The sequence below is a fragment of the Pelophylax lessonae genome (genome assembly GCF_965119305.1).
Source record: "Pelophylax lessonae genome assembly, chromosome: 4".
In the NCBI taxonomy this organism is placed as follows: domain Eukaryota; kingdom Metazoa; phylum Chordata; class Amphibia; order Anura; family Ranidae; genus Pelophylax; species Pelophylax lessonae.
The window spans coordinates 648,765,766-648,784,569 of record NC_138771.1 but is presented as its reverse complement, the minus strand read 5'-3'; the positions used below and the strand labels follow the sequence as shown (position 1 = coordinate 648,784,569).

General features: G+C 39.0%; 1 protein-coding gene across 1 annotated transcript; it reads right to left on the bottom strand.

The window, feature by feature from the left end:
• Nucleotides 1-6,749: 6,749 nt before the first annotated feature.
• LOC309553010 (olfactory receptor 5B21-like) lies at nt 6,750-7,697 on the bottom strand (the record flags this gene model as incomplete). The annotated part of the gene is made up of 1 exon (XM_082253913.1): nt 6,750-7,697. The coding sequence occupies one exon, from the start codon at nt 7,695-7,697 to the stop codon at nt 6,750-6,752; it is 948 nt and encodes a 315-aa protein (XP_082110039.1).
• Between the last annotated feature and the right edge of the window lie 11,107 nt (nt 7,698-18,804).

Genomic DNA, 18,804 nt, shown 5'->3' with positions numbered 1-18,804 from the left:
ACTTTGCAAGCTGCTGTGCCACTTTATATATCAGTGGTGGGTGGGCAGTGGCACAGTACACTCTCTGTGGACCTGACAGCAGTCACTGGCACCCAGGCAACTGCAATTTAAAAAAAATATATATTTTTTTTTACTTTGCAAGCTGCTGTGCCACCTTATATATCAGTGGTGGGTGGGCAGTGGCACAGTACACTCTCTGTGGACCTGACAGCAGTCACTGGCACCCAGGCAACTGCAATTTTAAAAAAATATATTTTTTTTACTTTGCAAGCTGCTGTGCCACCTTATATATCAGTGGTGGGTGGGCAGTGGCACAGTACACTCTCTGTGGACCTGACAGCAGTCACTGGCACCCAGGCAACTGCAATTTAAAAAATATATATATTTTTTTTTACTTTGCAAGCTGCTGTGCCACCTTATATATCAGTGGTGGGTGGGCAGTGGCACAGTACACTCTCTGTGGACCTGACAGCAGTCACTGGCACCCAGGCAACTGCAATTTAAAAAAATATATATATTTTTTTTACTTTGCAAGCTGCTGTGCCACCTTATATATCAGTGGTGGGTGGGCACACAGTGGCACTGCAGTGGGCACAGTACACTCTGTGGACCTGACAGTCACTGGCAGCCCAGGCAACTGCAATAATAAAAAATATTTTTTTTTCAATTTATTGCAACAAGATGCTGTGCCAACGTATATATATCAGTGGTGGGCAGTGCACTGCAGTGGGTATAGTGCACTCTGTGGACCTGACACAGCACTCACTGCAATTATGACAGAGGAAAAAAAAATATTTTTTAAAATGCCAGGTACTGTGCCTGTGCCACCCGAAATGAGTGTGGTGTGCACACAGTACAGTCTGTGGTAGGTCTGTGGCCTCTCACACACAGCGGGCAGGCAACTGCAGTGTACAATAGATATATATATATATATATATATATATATATATATATATATAAAGAAAAAAATCTATTACCTTACCAGCCCTTAAAAGGGCTTTTGGGGACACTATATATATATATATGTATATATATAAATAAAAAAATCCTCAATTACCAGCCCTTAAAAGGGCTTTTGGGGACACTAGATAGATATAGATATATATATATATGAAGAAACAACTCAATTACCAGCCCTTAAAAGGGCTTTTGGGGACGCTAGGTATATATATATATATATATATATATATATATAAAAAAAAAAACCCACAAATACCAGCCCTTAGAAGGGCTTTTTGGGGTGCTGATATTACAGCAGTAGTGGACCAAGAACACTGCAAGACCAGGAACACTGACTAACTGTCCCTAGCTTAACAGCAGCAGCAGCAGCAGCAGCAGCTCTCCCTACTCTCACTACACACACTGCTTCAGAATGATCTAAGATGGATGCTGCCCTTGCTTATTTATAGGAGGTGGGAGGGTGTGGGAGGGAGGTACGCTGATTGGCTGGAAATGTGTCTGCTGACTGTAAAGTTCAGGGTCAAAGTTTGCCTCAATGATGTCTTATGGGGGGCGGACCGAACATCGCATATGTTCGCCGGCAGCGGCGAACGCGAACATGCTAAGTTCGCCGGGAACTGTTCGCCGGCGAACAGTTCTATACATCTCTATCTCCCACCTCAGCTGTAGATCTCTGCAGTTCATCCAGAGTGATCATGGGCCTCTTGGCTGCATCTCTGATCAGTCTTCTCCTTGTATGAGCTGAAAGTTTAGAGGGACGGCCAGGTCTTCGTAGATTTGCAGTGGTCTGATACTCCTTCCATTTCAATATTATCGCTTGCACAGTGCTCCCTGGGATGTTTAAAGCTTGGGAAATCTTTTTGTATCCAAATCTGGCTTTAAACTTCTCCACAACAGTATCTCGGACCTGCCTGGTGTGTTTCTTGTTCTTCATGATGCTCTCTGCGCTTTAAACTGACCTCTGAGACTATCACAGTGCAGGTGCATTTATACGGAGACTTGATTACACACAGGTGGATTCTATTTATCATCATTAGTCATTTAGGTCAACATTGGATCATTCAGAGATCCTCACTGAACTTCTGGAGAGAGTTTGCTGCACTGAAAGTAAAGGGGCTGAATAATTTTGCACTCCCAATTTTTCAGTTTTTTATTTGTTAACAAAGTTTGAAATATCCAATAAATTTCGTTCCACTTCATGATTGTGTTCCAGTTGTTGATTCTTCACAAAAAATTACAGTTTTATATCTTTATGTTTGAAGCCTGAAATGTGGCAAAAGGTCGAAAAGTTCAAGGGGGTCGAATACTTTCGCAATGCACTGTATCTTAACATATCTGGTACAATTTTAAAAGAAGTGTCCCAGGCTGCTCCTTTAGCCCCATCAATTCATCAGGCCAGTCCACCCTAAGTTTCTCAAACCACCTGCACAATTTTAAAACATTTCGCAACACTTTTTTGAACCCGTGCTGGGTTTCCTTTCACTTTAATGTGACTTCTGGCTTAGAAATTTTGAGTTTCAAAGTTTACTTCATATGTAAAAAATTCAGCAAAACTCTAAATGATAAAACGTTTAAGAAGGTCAATCAACTCTAGTGATACATAGTACATTTTGTCTTAATTGGGATATTAATGCTGGCATCGTTTGGCACAAAAAGGGTTGGTCTTTGGTACAATGGATTGTGAAGCGGGTGAGATGTGTATGGAGCCAAGAGGTTAAGTTTACATTAGGTAAGAAAGAGTGAATTGGTGCAGAGATTAACTGATTGCATAGCTATAGTTCCAAAGTTCTCTCCTCCAAAAATTAACAAACTAAAAAACCAAAAAGAAGCAACGTAACACAATGGCAATCTTGTCCTCATTCCTTCTTCGCAGCTTGTAATTGTCACTAAAATGTATTATTAAATATGAAAAAAAGAATAACATCGATATGTTTATCTAAATAAATCTTAAAGTTTATCTAAAGTTTATTTTATTTTTTGGTTTTAATTTCATGGCAGTCTTGTTGGGGAGTTTTCTTTACTTCTTGTCCCAGAGACAGAGTGGGGGGAAATCCTCTTCTAGACGGTCAGTTGTCATTTGAATAAAAGCAAAAAGTTTTGATTAACAAAAGCCACATCCAAATTAAGACAACAAAAATTGAGGGCTGACAATGTCAAGCACCGCCTAGAAAAGGCTGGGCTTCATAGGCTCAGTATTGGAGACCAAAATTGTAAAACATAATACATTTATTTATAAACTTTAAAATATGGTTTAAAACATAGGCATAAACAGCCTCAACAGGATCCACATATTAACCACTTGCCGACCGCCCCACGCAGATTTACTGCGGCAGGGCGGCTCAGCTGCGCATAATCACGTAGATCTACGTGATCATGTGCACGCGGTTTCGATTAGACACAGCAGGAGGCAGACCGCGGGAGAAGCGGGCTCGATCACCGCCGGGCCGGATGCCGCGCTCTTCGGCTAGACTGACAGGAGATCTGTCTGGTATGTAAACAATGCAAGAGGGCTCTCCTGTCTGAGAGGCAGGGAAAGATAGTGTGATTCAGCTAAGCTGAATCACAGATCTCTCCCTGCCTCTGTTCAATCCATCCCCAAAACAGTTAGAAAGCATATATAGGGAACACACTTAACCCTTTGATCACCCCCGGTGTTAACCCATTCCCTGCCAATGTCATTATTACAGTAACAGTGGATATTTTTAGCACTGATTACTGTAGTAATGTCACTGGTCCCCCCAAAAGTGTCAAAAATGTCAGTTAGGGGTCCACAGTCCCGCTAAAAATCGCAGATCACCGCCATTACTAGTTAAAAATAAAAATAAATAAAAATGACATAAATCTTGCCCCTGGTTTGTAGACGTGATAATGTTTGCGCAAACCAATTATTATATGCTTTTTGGGATTTTTTTTACCAAAAATATGTAGCAGAATACAAATTGGCCTAAACTGATAAAAAAATTTGATTTTTAAAACATTTTTATTGGGAATGTTTTATAGCAGAAAGTAGAAAATATTGTTTTTTTTTTTTTTAAATGAACGCTTTGTTTTTGTTTATAGCCCAAAAACTAAAAACCACAGAGGTGATCAAATACCACCAAAAGAAAGCTTTATTTGTGGGGAAAAAAAGGACATCAATTGTATTTGGGTACAGCGTTGCACAACCACACAATTGTCAGTTAATACAACACAGTGCCGAATCGCAAAAAATGGCCTGGTCCTTAAAGGGGTAAAACCGTCTGGAGCTGAAGTGGGTAACATAGAAAATTCTCTACTAATAATACCAGAAGTCTATACATAGATGGTGTAAATAAAAGAGTAGAAAATATACAGTAGATATAAGATCTGTATGCTTCCGGTTGCCAGGTCCCCGTTTCGCCATATTAGGGCTTCTTCAGGACCCAATAAAACAGTAGAGCAACACTATATATATATATAGATATAGATATATATATAAAAAGAAAATACAGACATCAATTAAATAATACAGTATTTAACAATAATTGCAATGATTGCATAAAAAATGCTTTGCTAAATGGATGCCCTATGATCTACCATATTGATGTGAGCATTTTTTCATACAATCATGGGAATTATTGTTACATATTATGTTATGTTATTGATGTCTGTATTTTCTTTCAATATATATATTGTTGCTCTACTGCTATATTGGGTCATGAAGAAGCCTTGAATTGGTGAAACGTTGACCTGGCAACCAGAAGCATACTGACCTTACATCTACATTTTCTACTTTTCCATATACACCATTTATGTTTATTAAACTTCCGGTATTACATTGTTACATAGTAGGTAAGGTTGAATAAAGACAATGGTCCATCCAGTTCAACCTCTGTTGGTGTACGTGTGTCAGTGTGGATAATTATTTCCCATATCCCTGTATGTTGTGTTCTTTAAGATGCATGTTCAAGAGTCTTTTAAAAGTATCAATATTCCCTGCTGAGTGCTGACACCACCAATTGTGGAAGAGAGTTCCACATCCTTATTGCCCTGAAAGTAAAACCCCCCTGTGCAGCTTAAGGCTAAACCTCTTCTTCTCCAACCTCATTGCATGGCCGCATGTCCTTTTACACTCCCTGAGACTGAATCGTTTTTTCCTATGCTGGGATCACCATTGAGGTATTTGTAAATCGCTATCATGTCCTCTTTCAAATTTCTCTTCTCCAGCTAGATTAAATGTAATGCTTGTAGTCTTTCCTCGTAATTGAGGTCCTCCAATACCCTTATTAATGTTGTTGCCTTTCTTTGAACTCTCTCTAGCTCCAGCACATCCCTTCTGAGGACTGGAGACAAGAACTGGATGGAATACTCCACATGTGGTCTAACCAGAGTTTTATAAAGTGTCAAGATTATAGTTTTATCTCTGGAGTATATTCCCTTTTTATGAATGCTAACATTCTGCCAGCCTCTCCCCATCTAGATGGCAGCTTACTTCCTCGTAGAATGTTAACAGTTTGTTTTGGCAAGAACGACCCATAGTAAACCCATGCTGATTATTACTAATGATACTTGTGATGAACTCCAGACACCCCAGCCAAGAAGCTGCTTCCTAAGCTCTGGAACACGAAATCCATGAATCTGGCTATAGTTACCCCAAGAACGGGACAGTACCAGTTTTTGAGTCAACCAGAATAAAACTGTTTATTCGAACACAGACACAAAGAGATATACACTTTGGGACAACCCCTCCCCCTTAGCAGCCAATACACATATACATCCCATAATAGGTTGATCTAGGTTGAAGACAGAAACAATAGAACAATGGGATACAGGCACTTAACAATAACAAACCCCACCCCACCTCACTATCTAACAAGGGTGTATGAGACACTTCTGCAATATTCTAGCAATCTTTAAAGTCAAATTGTCTATCTCTATATATCTCTTGAGGGACATTGTCCAGAAATATTATTGTTCCAATTGAAAGAGGCCCTTCACTCTTTCAACACAAACCACACATATAAAACCCAGGATAACCGGGGTAACACGAAATGCTGAGTCCTGTGTGGTTGTACAGTGAGTCTGATTAGTGCAGACCCGACTGGGGTTCTTGGTCACCCTGTGCCCCTAATAGACACAGGGTAACTTACACATAAGAGGGGCCGGGGAAGCTGGACAAGGAGTTTCCTGACCTCTCTAAAGTAATCTGGGTTCCACAAGCCCCCCAACCAAAGTGACGCCTGTCACAATACTGTTTTCTTCAGCAAATTCTTGGATATATTCCCTTATCATCTCTTCCAATATTTTACTTACTATTGATGTTAGGCTGACTTGCCTGTAGTTTCCAGGAATATGTCTCTGCCCTTTTTTGAATATTGATTCCACATTGGCTTTTCTCTAATCAGCTGGTACAATTCCTGTCAGTATGCTGTCCGCAATGATTAGGAATAATGGTCTAGCTATTATTAGTAGGGCATTTTCTATGTTAATATTCCAATGTTTGAAACCGTATTTTAAAGCTTATAAATAAATGTATTAACATTTATAATTTTATGTGGTCTCCCATATTGGGCCTATAAAGTTTTTTTCTTTTCTAGGCGGTGCTTGAGATTGTCAGCCTGCATTTTTTTTTTCTTTTGTAATTTAAACAGTTGTGGCTAACTTCTTGTTTCAGTGACAACTGTAAAATGCTGGATTCCTTCTTATTTTCTGTCACAGTAACATTGGTTCCAGAACCCACATGGTTATTCTCCCCAGGAGACACAGACAAGAATAAAAACCTGGCATGGATTCTAACCTTTTCCCATGCCACATAAAAAATAAATAAATATTTATACAATTTGAAATACATGTAAAATATTATGCATTGCTTGCATGATGGCCTTTTTCACCTCTTTGTTCCTTAAACTGTAAATAAGAGGGTTCAACATTTGGGTCATTACTGAATAAAAGACAGAGGCCACTTTGTTCTTTTGGTCCCAGGCACTGGAAGGTGAGTTCAAATAAGTAATAAAAACTGAAACAAAGAAGACGCTGGCGCACATGAGATGGGAAGAGCAAGTGCTGAATGCTTTCTGTCGTCCCTCGGAAGATTTTATACGTAATATGGTGGTAAAGATAAAAACATAAGAGACCACGACTGTTGACAGTGAATAAAAACAATAACAACCAACAACGAGAATAGTTAACATGCTGCAAAGAAGTGTTTTGGAGCAAGACAACAGGAGTATGGGAGGGACGTCACAGTAGAAATGGTCTATAAGATTTGAACCGCAGTACTGGAGACTGAACAAGCAGCTGGTCAGTACAGCTGACTGAAAGAAGCCCATGGAGAATGAGAGACCTACAAGGGAGAAACATTTGCTTTTGGTCATGATGGAAACATAGTGAAGAGGGTGGCAGATAGCAATGTAGCGGTCATATGACATACTGGAGAGTAGGAGAACCTCAGTTCCTGCTAGGCCAGCAAAAGAAAACAATTGCATGGCACAACCATTAAATGAGATGGTCTTCCTGATGGACGGAAGATCAGACAACATTTTAGGAGTGATAGCTGTAGAGTAGAGGAGGTCAACTGCTGAGAGGCAACTCAAGAAGTAATACATTGGAGTGTGAAGGTTGGAGGCGACAAGGACAAGAATAATTATGCCAATGTTTCCGAGTACGGTCACAAGGTACACCATCAAGAAAAAAGCAAAGAGGAATGGAATTAATTTATCATTATTGGTTAGCCCAGAAAATACAAACACTGTCACCTCTGTGTTGTTTTCCATAGCCATTGAGCTCTTTCTAGATAAGAAATGGACGTACATTTTGGATAGCATGGGTGTGGAATTTTTTAAGAAATCTTATGCTGAGAGAAATACGTAGGCTGTTTATCTCGTTCTAAAAAAAGAAAAAAAAAAACGTATCATCTTGTTGACGTTAGCTTCATTGACTTTTAGGTCAGCAACAAAGGACAAGCATGCAGCAAGCAAAGTTAGAAAGAGCTTTGTTCAACATACAGTATATGTTCCACACCAGGAAGTATTGAAGACATTGAAGTCATGATAACCAGGCAACTATCATTTTCAGAAGAGAGGGAGAACAATGTTAGCCATGTTATTTCTTTCAGTAAAGGCTCTTGCACACCAGTGGCAGTGCCTACCGCCTTCTGAAAAGCTGAGCTAGATGTCTTTCAATAGGGTGGTAATGCAATGGTCGACAGGCTTTTAGGAGATGATCCTGGCACCTCCTTAATGTCTGTCTCTTTTTTATTCTCATGAGGAATTTTGTATAAAAAAATTGCACCAGACCACCAACCAAGCATTTTGGCTCGTGGTTGCAGCAAGCTTCCGTTGACTTCCCGTTGATCTCATTGACTGTCAAATTCTGCAGGCCGGGTTATGCCATGTGAAACAGTCCTAAAGGTTTTCTTTCTGTATATTGCCATCACTACAGCTTTGATTTTTTTGTTTTTTGAGAAGAAAATTGGAAGTCTACTGACTTCAGCACAGTTTGAAATAATTAGGAGAATATTTATGAAGCAGCGAATGTGACATTCACCAAATATTTCCTGCTGGTGTATCTTCCTGGTGTATATGTTTGAAATTTGAATGCTTGTTAAATGTCACACTCCATGCTTTATAAATGTACCCCTTGATTTCACTCATTGAGCTACTTAATCAAAATTTCCTTGTTCTTTTTTTTTTTTTTTTTTAATTTAGAAGGGTTTTTTTTTTCTTCTTTTGCATTTTGGGTAGATTAGTATTTTTTGGATGTTCTGTTCTTGCATTTTTTTTACTGTCATTTTTTTTTTTTTTTTTTTTTTGGTAGAATCTACATTTTAATACTTGGTAAATATCACATTACATGTCTTATAAATATGCCCTTTATGTCACTCATTGGGCTACTTATACAACATTTAATTTATTTTTTTAATTTGGAAGGGGTTTTTTTTCATTTTGGGTAGTTTAGTTTATTTAATTTTCTGTTATTAATTTTTTTTTTATTTCATTTTTTTTCCTGTCAGTTTTTTTTTTTTTGTCAAAAGTTTTAAATATCAGTGCTTGGTAAATGTCAATGTTCCATGCTTTATAAATGTGCCACTTAAATTCACCCATTGAGCTACTTAATCAAAATTTCCTTGTTCTTTTTTTTTTTTTTTTTAATTTAGAAGGGTTTTTTTTCGCATTTTGGGTAGATTAGTATTTTTGGATTTTCTGTTCTTGCATTTTTTATACTGTCATTTTTTTTTTTTTTGAAGAATCTACATTTTAATACTTGGTAAATATCACATTACATGTCTTATAAATATGCCCTTTATGTCACTCATTGGGCTACTTATACAATATTTACTTTTTTTTTTTTTTAATTTGGAAGGGTTTTTTTTTTTTGCATTTTGGGTAGTTTAGTTTATTTGATTTTCTGTTATTAATTTTTTTTTATTTCATTTTTTTCCTGTCAGTTTTTTTTTTTTTTGTCGAAAGCTTTAAATTTCAGTGCTTGGTAAATGTCAATGTTCCATGCTTTATAAATGTGCCACTTAATTTCACCCATTGAGCTACTTAAATTACCTAAATTTTACTTGATTTTTATTTTTATTTAGTGGGTATTTTTTTGGCATTTTGGGTAGTTTAGTTTATTTCATTTTACGTTCTTCATTTTTTTTATTTCAATTTTTTTTACTGTTGGATTCCTCTTTTTGTCAAAGGTTGAAAAATAATGAGACAAATGAGGGGCCACTATTTGGCACAAGCAAGGTTTCAGGATACTTTGAGGTAGCTTCGATAACCCTCAGGAGACATTTAAAAACCCAGTGGATCTTTAAAAACATCACTAAACAACCTAATTTCATCTTCCCTAATAACTTTTTTTTTGTATTTTGCCCAAATTATGAAATTTTGGTGAAATGTTCAAATTTTCAAGGAAGCAAAATCTGTCAATTTCGCTAATCCTTAGTGACCAGTGAAAGTAAACAAATCAAAGCATGTCAAGGTGTCTGGATCGATCTACTTTTTTTAAACATGTTTAAAACTACTCTCACGTTGTTACTTTTAAACATTATTTTTGTTCTCTTTTCCAGCTCTAGTGTGAAAAATTATTGTTGAAGAACATGTACTATACAAACAATACATACATCATGATGATTTTCAAGACCACAGATACAAGGCTGAGATTCAGCACTTAAGGATGCAATTGGGCTGATTTAATAAAGGAGTTAAGAATCTTCATATAATAAATTGTGTGAATGTTTTTTTTGAATATTCAGTCGTGTGCAGATAAAATAGGGATTTACTTTTCACATGATTGGATCGGTTAGTTGAATGCTTTAACGTTTTTGACCGTGAAGATTCTCAGCTCCTTTAATAAGCCGACCTAAAGTATTAATATGTAAAAAAAAATACAGTGGGGAAAATAAGTATTTGATCTCCTGCAGATTTTGTAAGTTTGCCCACTTACAAGAAAATTAAGGGTCTAACATTTTTTTATTTTTTTATTATAGGTGTATTTTAAATAAAGAGAAAAAAAAATCAACCAAAAATCCAGGAAAAATACATAAAACAAATGCTTTAAATTAGGTTACATATAAAATAAAAATAAAAAATAAAAATAAATCCATATAAAAAAATTACTTTCAGATAAATGCTGCAGTTATGACACAAATGACTAGCTTACTAAAAATACTCTGTACCTGCTCTTTCATAAAATGTTGGAAAATAGCATGGAGGCTGAAACTGTGATGAATCACAATGGACATTTTGTTTCCAAAACTGACCAATAAATGAACGATGCCTGGTTACCATTTGCTGTGCCATTTCCTCATCCCTCCTGTATTCACACCAGTCTGATGTTAGAGATCTGTCCATGGAAATCTGGAATATTTTTATAGTATAGCATTTTAGCTTGGGAGCTATTTTCATCAATCCCAGAGCATTTTATTAATTTTCATCAACAAACAAGGCCATTACTAACTGGTTTCTTGTGGATTAATTTACTGTGGCATTGAGGAATTCTTCATTTAGTTTGTGTTTTATGTATTAACCCCACAATTATGAGCAGTGTGAGAAATTATTACTAAATGCTAAAAATACACAAACTCCCAAACTTTTCATAGATACATTGATGACATAGAAAGATCACATAGAAGATGTCAGAAAAAGGCCAATGACCCGTTAAAGTGCAACTAAAGGCATTTTTTTTTTATAAGAGTGGAGAGAGATTAGAACACCCGTTGGCTCTTATTTCTGTATGTGCCCCCCATTAGGGAGATTCACTCTTTGACTTGTTTACCATTATCATTGAAAGTGAAAGTAAAAGAAAATCTCAAATTTTGGATTGTCCCCAGAAAAATAATGGAGGGGAAATCTTCGAATAGGGATGTAGTTCTGGTGACCTGAGGGTTCCCAATGGATTTTTTTAATTTGCAGAGATTTCCTATCACATACTTTGTTTTGGCTATGGGAGAGGAAGTGATGGGAAATCTCCCCAACAGGACACAGAACACTAAAAATAAACTGACATGGGTTTTAACTTTAACCCTCCCTTAGAAGTGAAATGGAAAACGTTGGTTCACATTAACAAACCAATCATTGCCACATCCCTGGGTCATAGACAAAAAGTAAATAAAATTAGTCAGGGGTAGTCTTGGCATTCGACCAAAACAAAAGGCTGGAGGGATACCAGATTTCCACCTCACTAAAAGTGTGGGATTTTTAAGGGCTGTGATATGGTCTGTGAGATTAGTAAGAGAGTATAACAAAAAACAATTGTAAAAAGCAAACAATTTTATTCAATATACAAATACAAACATTAAAAAAAATAATTTGGCAAGAAGTTGCATATCCAAACATTAATAGAAAGATAAACAGTAGTATGGATCACATAGGTCCTACATGTTTCGCCGAGGTGTAAATCCTCATAAAGTGGCTTCTCCAGAGACCAGGTAGGTGTAATCACATTACTGATTCATTTCATACAGGATATGACATCTGCTGAAGGTGACGGCAACCCATGGTGTGAAGGCACAGATGATGGCTCCAGCTGCACGGCAGACCAGGGGACAGTAAGTTTCTGCTTCACGCTAGGCAATACTCCTTGGAATATTGGTAAAATTTATTTTACCCCTTGGACCCACTTACTTCACCTGCGGGCCAATTTTTGGGGACCCCGGTCTCTGCCGAACTCGTCCTGGCTATTACCGGGTCAGCACTCAGGCTGTGCCTTCACACCATGGGCTGTTGTATTTGTATATTGAATAAAATTGTTTCCTTTTTACAAATGTTTTTTGTTATACTCTCTTACTAATCTCACAGACCATATCACAGCCGTTGAAAATCCCACACTTTTAGTGAGGTGGAAATCTGGTATCCCTCCAGCCTTTTGGTTTGGTCGAATGCCAAGACTACCCCTGACTAATTTTATTCACTTTTTAACCCTCCCTTACTCTATCCAAAATGAAAAAAAAAAAAAAAGTTTTGCCTGTAATTCTACTGTCTTTTTTTTAACATTGTTTCCAAGAATGTTTAAAGGCTAACTTCACTTTCGTGGGGGAACAAAATCAGCAAATAAGGAAAAAACAATATAACATATACAATTGCGACACAAATCATATTGTAATTGAATGTTATTAAAAATGATCTTTCCTTTTCAATCTGTAACTGTTATAAATTTCTGAAAATGCAATGCAATATGGCCACCTGGAGCTGTTCTGTATGCAGAAGGAGGAGCTAATCCAGCGTCACCTCGTCACACCCGGAAGCCCGAGGTCAGCCATCTTTTTGGTGGTAACAGGGAGATTGATCGCCAGAAGCCTCCGGTTCATCACAGCAACTATATGCTCGTTTATTTGGTTTGTGGGTGAGTGCAATTCCTATTTTTGTTTGGCAATAAACTATATTTGGCGGTATCACACTATGGGCTTGTCCCGCTTGTCTATTATTCCCCACTCCATATCATTCCTATGAGAGATTTACCATCAAGATTCTGAGGGAAGCCAGTGCTGGATTGTACCTGTGGTTGGATTTTCCTGGAGCAGTCACGCTGGGAGTAGGCTGTAGTAGTCCTTAACTACTCAATGTGCATATCCTATTTCTCTCTGGTAAGAGACTGTGTTTGGTGGATGGGATCACATGCTGTTTGTCATCTTATCATTCACCTGGGTGGAAGATCTCTGTTATACAACCATTTGGATTGAACTCTATTATTTGATCGTTTATTGGATCATCTACTATTTGAGTGGACTGTACAATGTTTTTGATTTAGGTCACATTAGTGTATCGTTTATATGCTTATACCTAACGATCCTGACTGATCGATGTTACCTATTCGTATTTCACAGCTTTTATAATACGCATCGTCCAGTTGCCACATTTTGATTCTACACATGCTTTAGCGCGACACCCTTTGTCTTTTTTTATATCTTTTAACTTACCAAGAGTTAGGAGTACGCTGCTTCAGCCTCATAGGGGCGCAGGTATATTTTATTGTATTTTACAGAATATATACTGACCACACTACAGAAACATAATTTCCTGCTTGTGTGATTGGCTTACCAATTTTCCCAGAAGTCTACCTGAGAAACAAGTCAGATTTCTTGCATCCCCTGCAACAAAAATTAAATTTTTGGTGAGAAACTCCTAATAGGAACACGTCCAAAAGGATGCAGGCCCAGCAGCTTTCCTCATTAGAGCCCTGCAGCTGCCACAGCTGATAGATAAGTATGAATCCACTCCCATTTGACCCACTTAGCACAGAGGAACAAACAATAATTCCTTCAGAATAACAAAAGGTAGGAATTTGTAACAAAGTTTTTTAAAATCCCTGCAATGTACAGAGATCACCCAGAGGGGAATGTTTTTTTCTCAACAAAAGTGGAGTTACACGTTAAGCAGTTGTAGACACCAGGTGTGCTACACTCATCGTAAAAAAGTCATCAAAGTACACAGTTAAGTGTAAGTTGCCCAGTCCTTCTGCCCTTCTTGCACTTGCAGGCAATTTTCAGCTGTCAAAAAGACAGTCAGGAGTTGCTGTGGAAATTCAACTGTTAAAGTTGAAAATAAAGTACTAACTGCATAAAAGTAATAACCCCATGTACATAAAAACTTTGTGATAGGTGGCTTTCTTCTTGTCTCGTTCAGATCCGGTCCTTCGCCCCTTTTGCGTTTTTTTTTTCCATATTATTTTATTGTAACAAAATAAAGAGCAATACAGAATATTAACTTTAGTCCAATACATCTGTTCATTACAAATAGTACATTTCAATACTGTATTAATTTTGGCAAGCATCATATATGGTAAATATACAGGAAACATTGGTCCCGATTACCGGGTGAAACCTTTGGGTTTATGGTTTGGGGTATAGACTAATATTAGTTCTCAATGTTGTATATGTTAAAAAATATGTATCTGGAAGACTATGTTTACGGGGTATCCCGCTCATTCAGAAGATTGGGTAGGCAAGTTACATTGGTCAGTTGTCTTTGTGGATCGTATATCAGAGATTCAATTTGGTGAAAATCAAGGTAGTACAAAGTTATTGTGTAGAGATACAGTATGATACTTGGTTTCTTTGCATTATTATAATTGGGACTGTGTAAGGGTAGGGGAGGGGTGTACAAGAGGATAGAGGGAAAGGGGTGAGAGGGTGGGTAGAGAGGTAAAGAAAGAGGGAGAGAGAAAAAAAAAGGGGGGGGGAGGGGTTGGGGGAGGGGGTGTGAGAGGAGGCAGAGGGGAGCCTGAGTTGGAATTTGCCTACTTGGTCTCTACCATGGATAGGACTTAGTCTCTTGAATAAGTGAATAGTTAAACAGGTAATATGGCCTATGGGGATACTTAGTAGGTACGGATTTATTCTTAATCACGGATTTGGGCCTCATCAATAGAGGTCTTTTTTGACGTGGCAACCTCCCAAACTCTTTCCATGTTTGTGGGAGGGAGGGCAGATGTCCGTAACTAGGTGTGTAGCCTGATTTGAGAGAAGTACCGGTAAAACCTATGCTGTGAGCGGGATCCAGAGACCATAGACAGATCAGACTGGGCTGATTACTAATCCTATATACCCATACGGAAATTCTGACCGGGAACCCTAAGCAACCAGGCACGTAAACAATGAAGGTGAGAGATGGTGAGAGGGGAAAGACCCTCCCGGAAAGGTTGCAATGACTGGGCTCACAGGGTAATGTGTGCAAAAAAATCTAATTTTATTAATTAAGCGGTGCAATACAAAAAAATGATGAACATTCATGAACAAGTAAAAACTACCTTGTAGCAATAGTAACACAAGTAGTTGTGGGCCCTAGACCATTGATGGCCGCAAAAAGGGCAAAAAATCTGGGGGACCATTTGGTATACTCCAAATTTAACAAGAATAACACACAAAGAAATTGGCTCACTGACCTCCCCAAAATAACGGGAATGTTTCCTTGTGGACATTGCCACATCTGTCAGTATGTTGAAAGAACCAACACATTTACAGATGCACTTGGCTCCAAGCAATATAACATTACATCGTTTATCAATTGTAGCACCTCACGAGTACTTTACCAAATTACATGTCCCTGCAACAAGATCCATGTGGGCAAGACAAAGAGGATTCTTCGAATACGAATAGGTGAACATCTCAAAAGCATCAGACTTAAAGAGGAAACCCCAATTGCCCAACACTTTATTGAGGAGCATGGAGGTGACTCAAAAGGGCTTAGGGTCAAAGGATTCTGGACATTAAATATCTCAGCAAGATGAGGCGATTTTGACAAAATACTCTTACGCCAAGAAAAAGCCTGGATATTCAGGCTCTGTACCTTAGCACCCCTGGGACTTAACAACGAACTCAGTCTCTAGGTCTTCCTAGATCCTTGAAACTACCCTTAAACAGCCTTCCTTCTCCCCCCCCCCCGGTATACATGAGCATATGACAATTCCCTCCCTGATGTTGGTCCTCACCCATGAGGTGATATTGGGTCCATCTTCTCTCTATGTTACTAGTCTAGACTAATGATGCTGAGGAAACCAAAAATATGTTAATCATTATTTATGAAATCTTCTTACAATTATATCTATAAAGCCATATTCAGCACTCTGATAGTCTAACGAATAAGGCACTAAAAAGTGTCTCCCCTCCCTAGCCCCTATTTCCCTCTAATCCCGGTATTCACGGGAGCTACCATATATATATATATATATATATATATATATATATATATATATTTTTTTTTTTTTTTTTTTTCGTTTGGGCTCTGTCTGTCTTTAAGCCCTTCCGCACTATTGGAATGCCAAGATGACAAATTACGGCGGTACATAATGTCTGGGACGTAGGGACATATGACAATAGGTTGCGATAATGACACTAGGTGGCCATAAACATTGTGGCTCCACTACCAAATATAAATTATCCTCCCCCTCAGTATAAGAAAATCCTCCTCCTTAAATAGCCAGCATGCTCTTTCCTCTGTATAATCAAAATGAGTCCTTCTCACTGGGTAGCCTCAGTAATTCTACTTGAGGACATGTATAGGCTCTCTGCAAACCTTCATCTCCTTCTATGGTGTTTTATTCATCATTTACCTATAGTTAACAATATACCTATTGTAATACTCAAACAAGACAAGCCATAATATTAGTATCTTTTAATCCTTCTTTTTATTCGAGTAGACTTATGTGATACATTGTACTGACCACCAGATGGCGCTGACCGGGCTACTCGGTAAGCTGTGATCAATTACCTTCAATTAGGCTGCCGACTATATAAGTAAACTAACTAGCCACGCCATCACGTTCTGAAGAAGCGTGCGCGAGCACGCGAAACGCGTCAACGTCAGACGCCAGCACTCCACGGGCACAGCAGGAAGCCACCTGTCTCCAAGTGGACCAATCGGGCACGGTCACGTGAGACGCCGGAGGAAGTTGTAGCGAGGACGTCCCGGCATTATGGACTAACGGACATTGCTTCCCGGGGAAAAGACACTGGATGAGCGAAGAGAGCATGGAGGATCAGCGCGGACGCTAAGTCAATTATCATCCGGGGAAACGTTACACACCACCTGCCGTGAGTATTACCGGACAAGAGGTAATGGACTTTACCCTTCTACACTGGGAAACATAGAGGAGAAGCTACCGGTAAGGCCCGCCCCTCATACCTCCGCTGGACATTTACTTAGCTATGGCTGCCAGGCGGACTGCCGATGTCTAGCTCTCCCTCACACCACACAGGGTAACGACCTAGGTCACAACAAATCTCACGAAGTAGGACAGGTGACACACGTATCCCCCACAAGTGAGGAACTTCTCCCCCAACTGGAACTATCTGCTCCCTCATGCAAAACCACCTCTCTTCTGGCACCCCATCCCATCCTCCCTCATTTCCACACACTTCCTAAAACCGGCTTCATTATCACCGTGCCATTACGTGCTCAATGGTCCCTAAACCATTTCTACAACTTAGAAGGACATTCTGCCCTCACCATTTAGGTGACAACAGGTCCGCTTGAGACCATAACAGGGTACTTGTGAGCTCTTTTCTGGGTGGCCACCCAGTACACGAAAACACCTTTTTCAAATGACATTTCATTTTTGAAACAAAGTGATACCTAGTGTACCCGCCACCCTCAGATACAATTTGCCCTAAGCAGTATATCCAGCTCCCAGCTGTTATATGTCTACACCGTAGAATACTATCTAGGGTCTATTGACCCATACCTGACACTCTGCAAAATTATTTTGCAGATACTACGAGACATACCAGCATATAGGGATCAAAGTAGTGATCTGCAGCTGTGAATATATCAATATATCACTCCTCTCCCATCGGGCTCTCCGAGACAGAGTCCCTGCACCAGGTGGAGTGCTGGCCAGGGTGGTGTCCCCATACTGCACTCACCACCCATACTGACCCTAGGGGTTGGCTCTTTACTACTTGTGTTACTATTGCTACAAGGTAGTTTTTACTTGTTCGTGAATGTTCATAATTTTTTTGTATTGCACCGCTTAATTAATAAAATTAGATTTTTTTGCACACATTACCCTGTGAGCCCAGTCATTGCAACCTTTTCGGGAGGGTCTTTCCCCTCTCACCATCTCTCACCTTCATTGATTTGAGAGAAGGTTGGTGTAGTCTGCGATTACTGGGGGGGGGGGGGGGTATTATAGTGCCCCAGACCCAGCAGGGTTTTGTAACTATCTATGAATTGGAAGTGGTTCCAGCAGGCCCATGTGCGAGAGAATTTAGTTGGGGAGTCATACAGAGCAGTTCCTCCCATTCCTGAGGTTTTGTTAATGCGTTTGAGCCATTCAGATATACTTGGGGGAGGAGGGAACCCCAGTGTGTCGGGATCCATAGTTTGGCAGCATTTATCATGTGAATGTCCAGGGATTTCCTATAAGAGTGAGCAGATCTGAAAGAATGATGATATCGCATCCTGGTTACATGGCTTCTGGTGATGGCATCTCAGCTTGCTTGTACAATGCCTCCATTTTGTTGGTTCCCCAGCATCCTGGCATTAGACAGTGTCTTAAAGGCTCCCCTGCTTGTCCTAGACTTCCCTGCTTTGAATGGCCACAAGGTTGGGTATGTCTAGCCTCAAATGCCTAACATCTCACCAAATGCAGCAGTTGTTGGTTCAGGAGTTGAGTATTGATCACATTTTATATTGTGCATTATCTTTTAAACATTAAAGTTTAAAAGGTAGACCGTTTTCAGCCCTAATCTATGGCATGGTGAATATTTTTTTATTTCTACATGGGATATTACTTTTATGCAGTTAGTCCTTTATATATTTGATGCGCTATAAGGATGGAGATTATTTTTTCACCATAAAGCAAGTGGTTTTCTAAGAAGCACTAATTTTTTTATTGGACTCTGATCACCAACAACAGCTAGGGTGATCTAGCGCCATGGCATATAGACTGTTT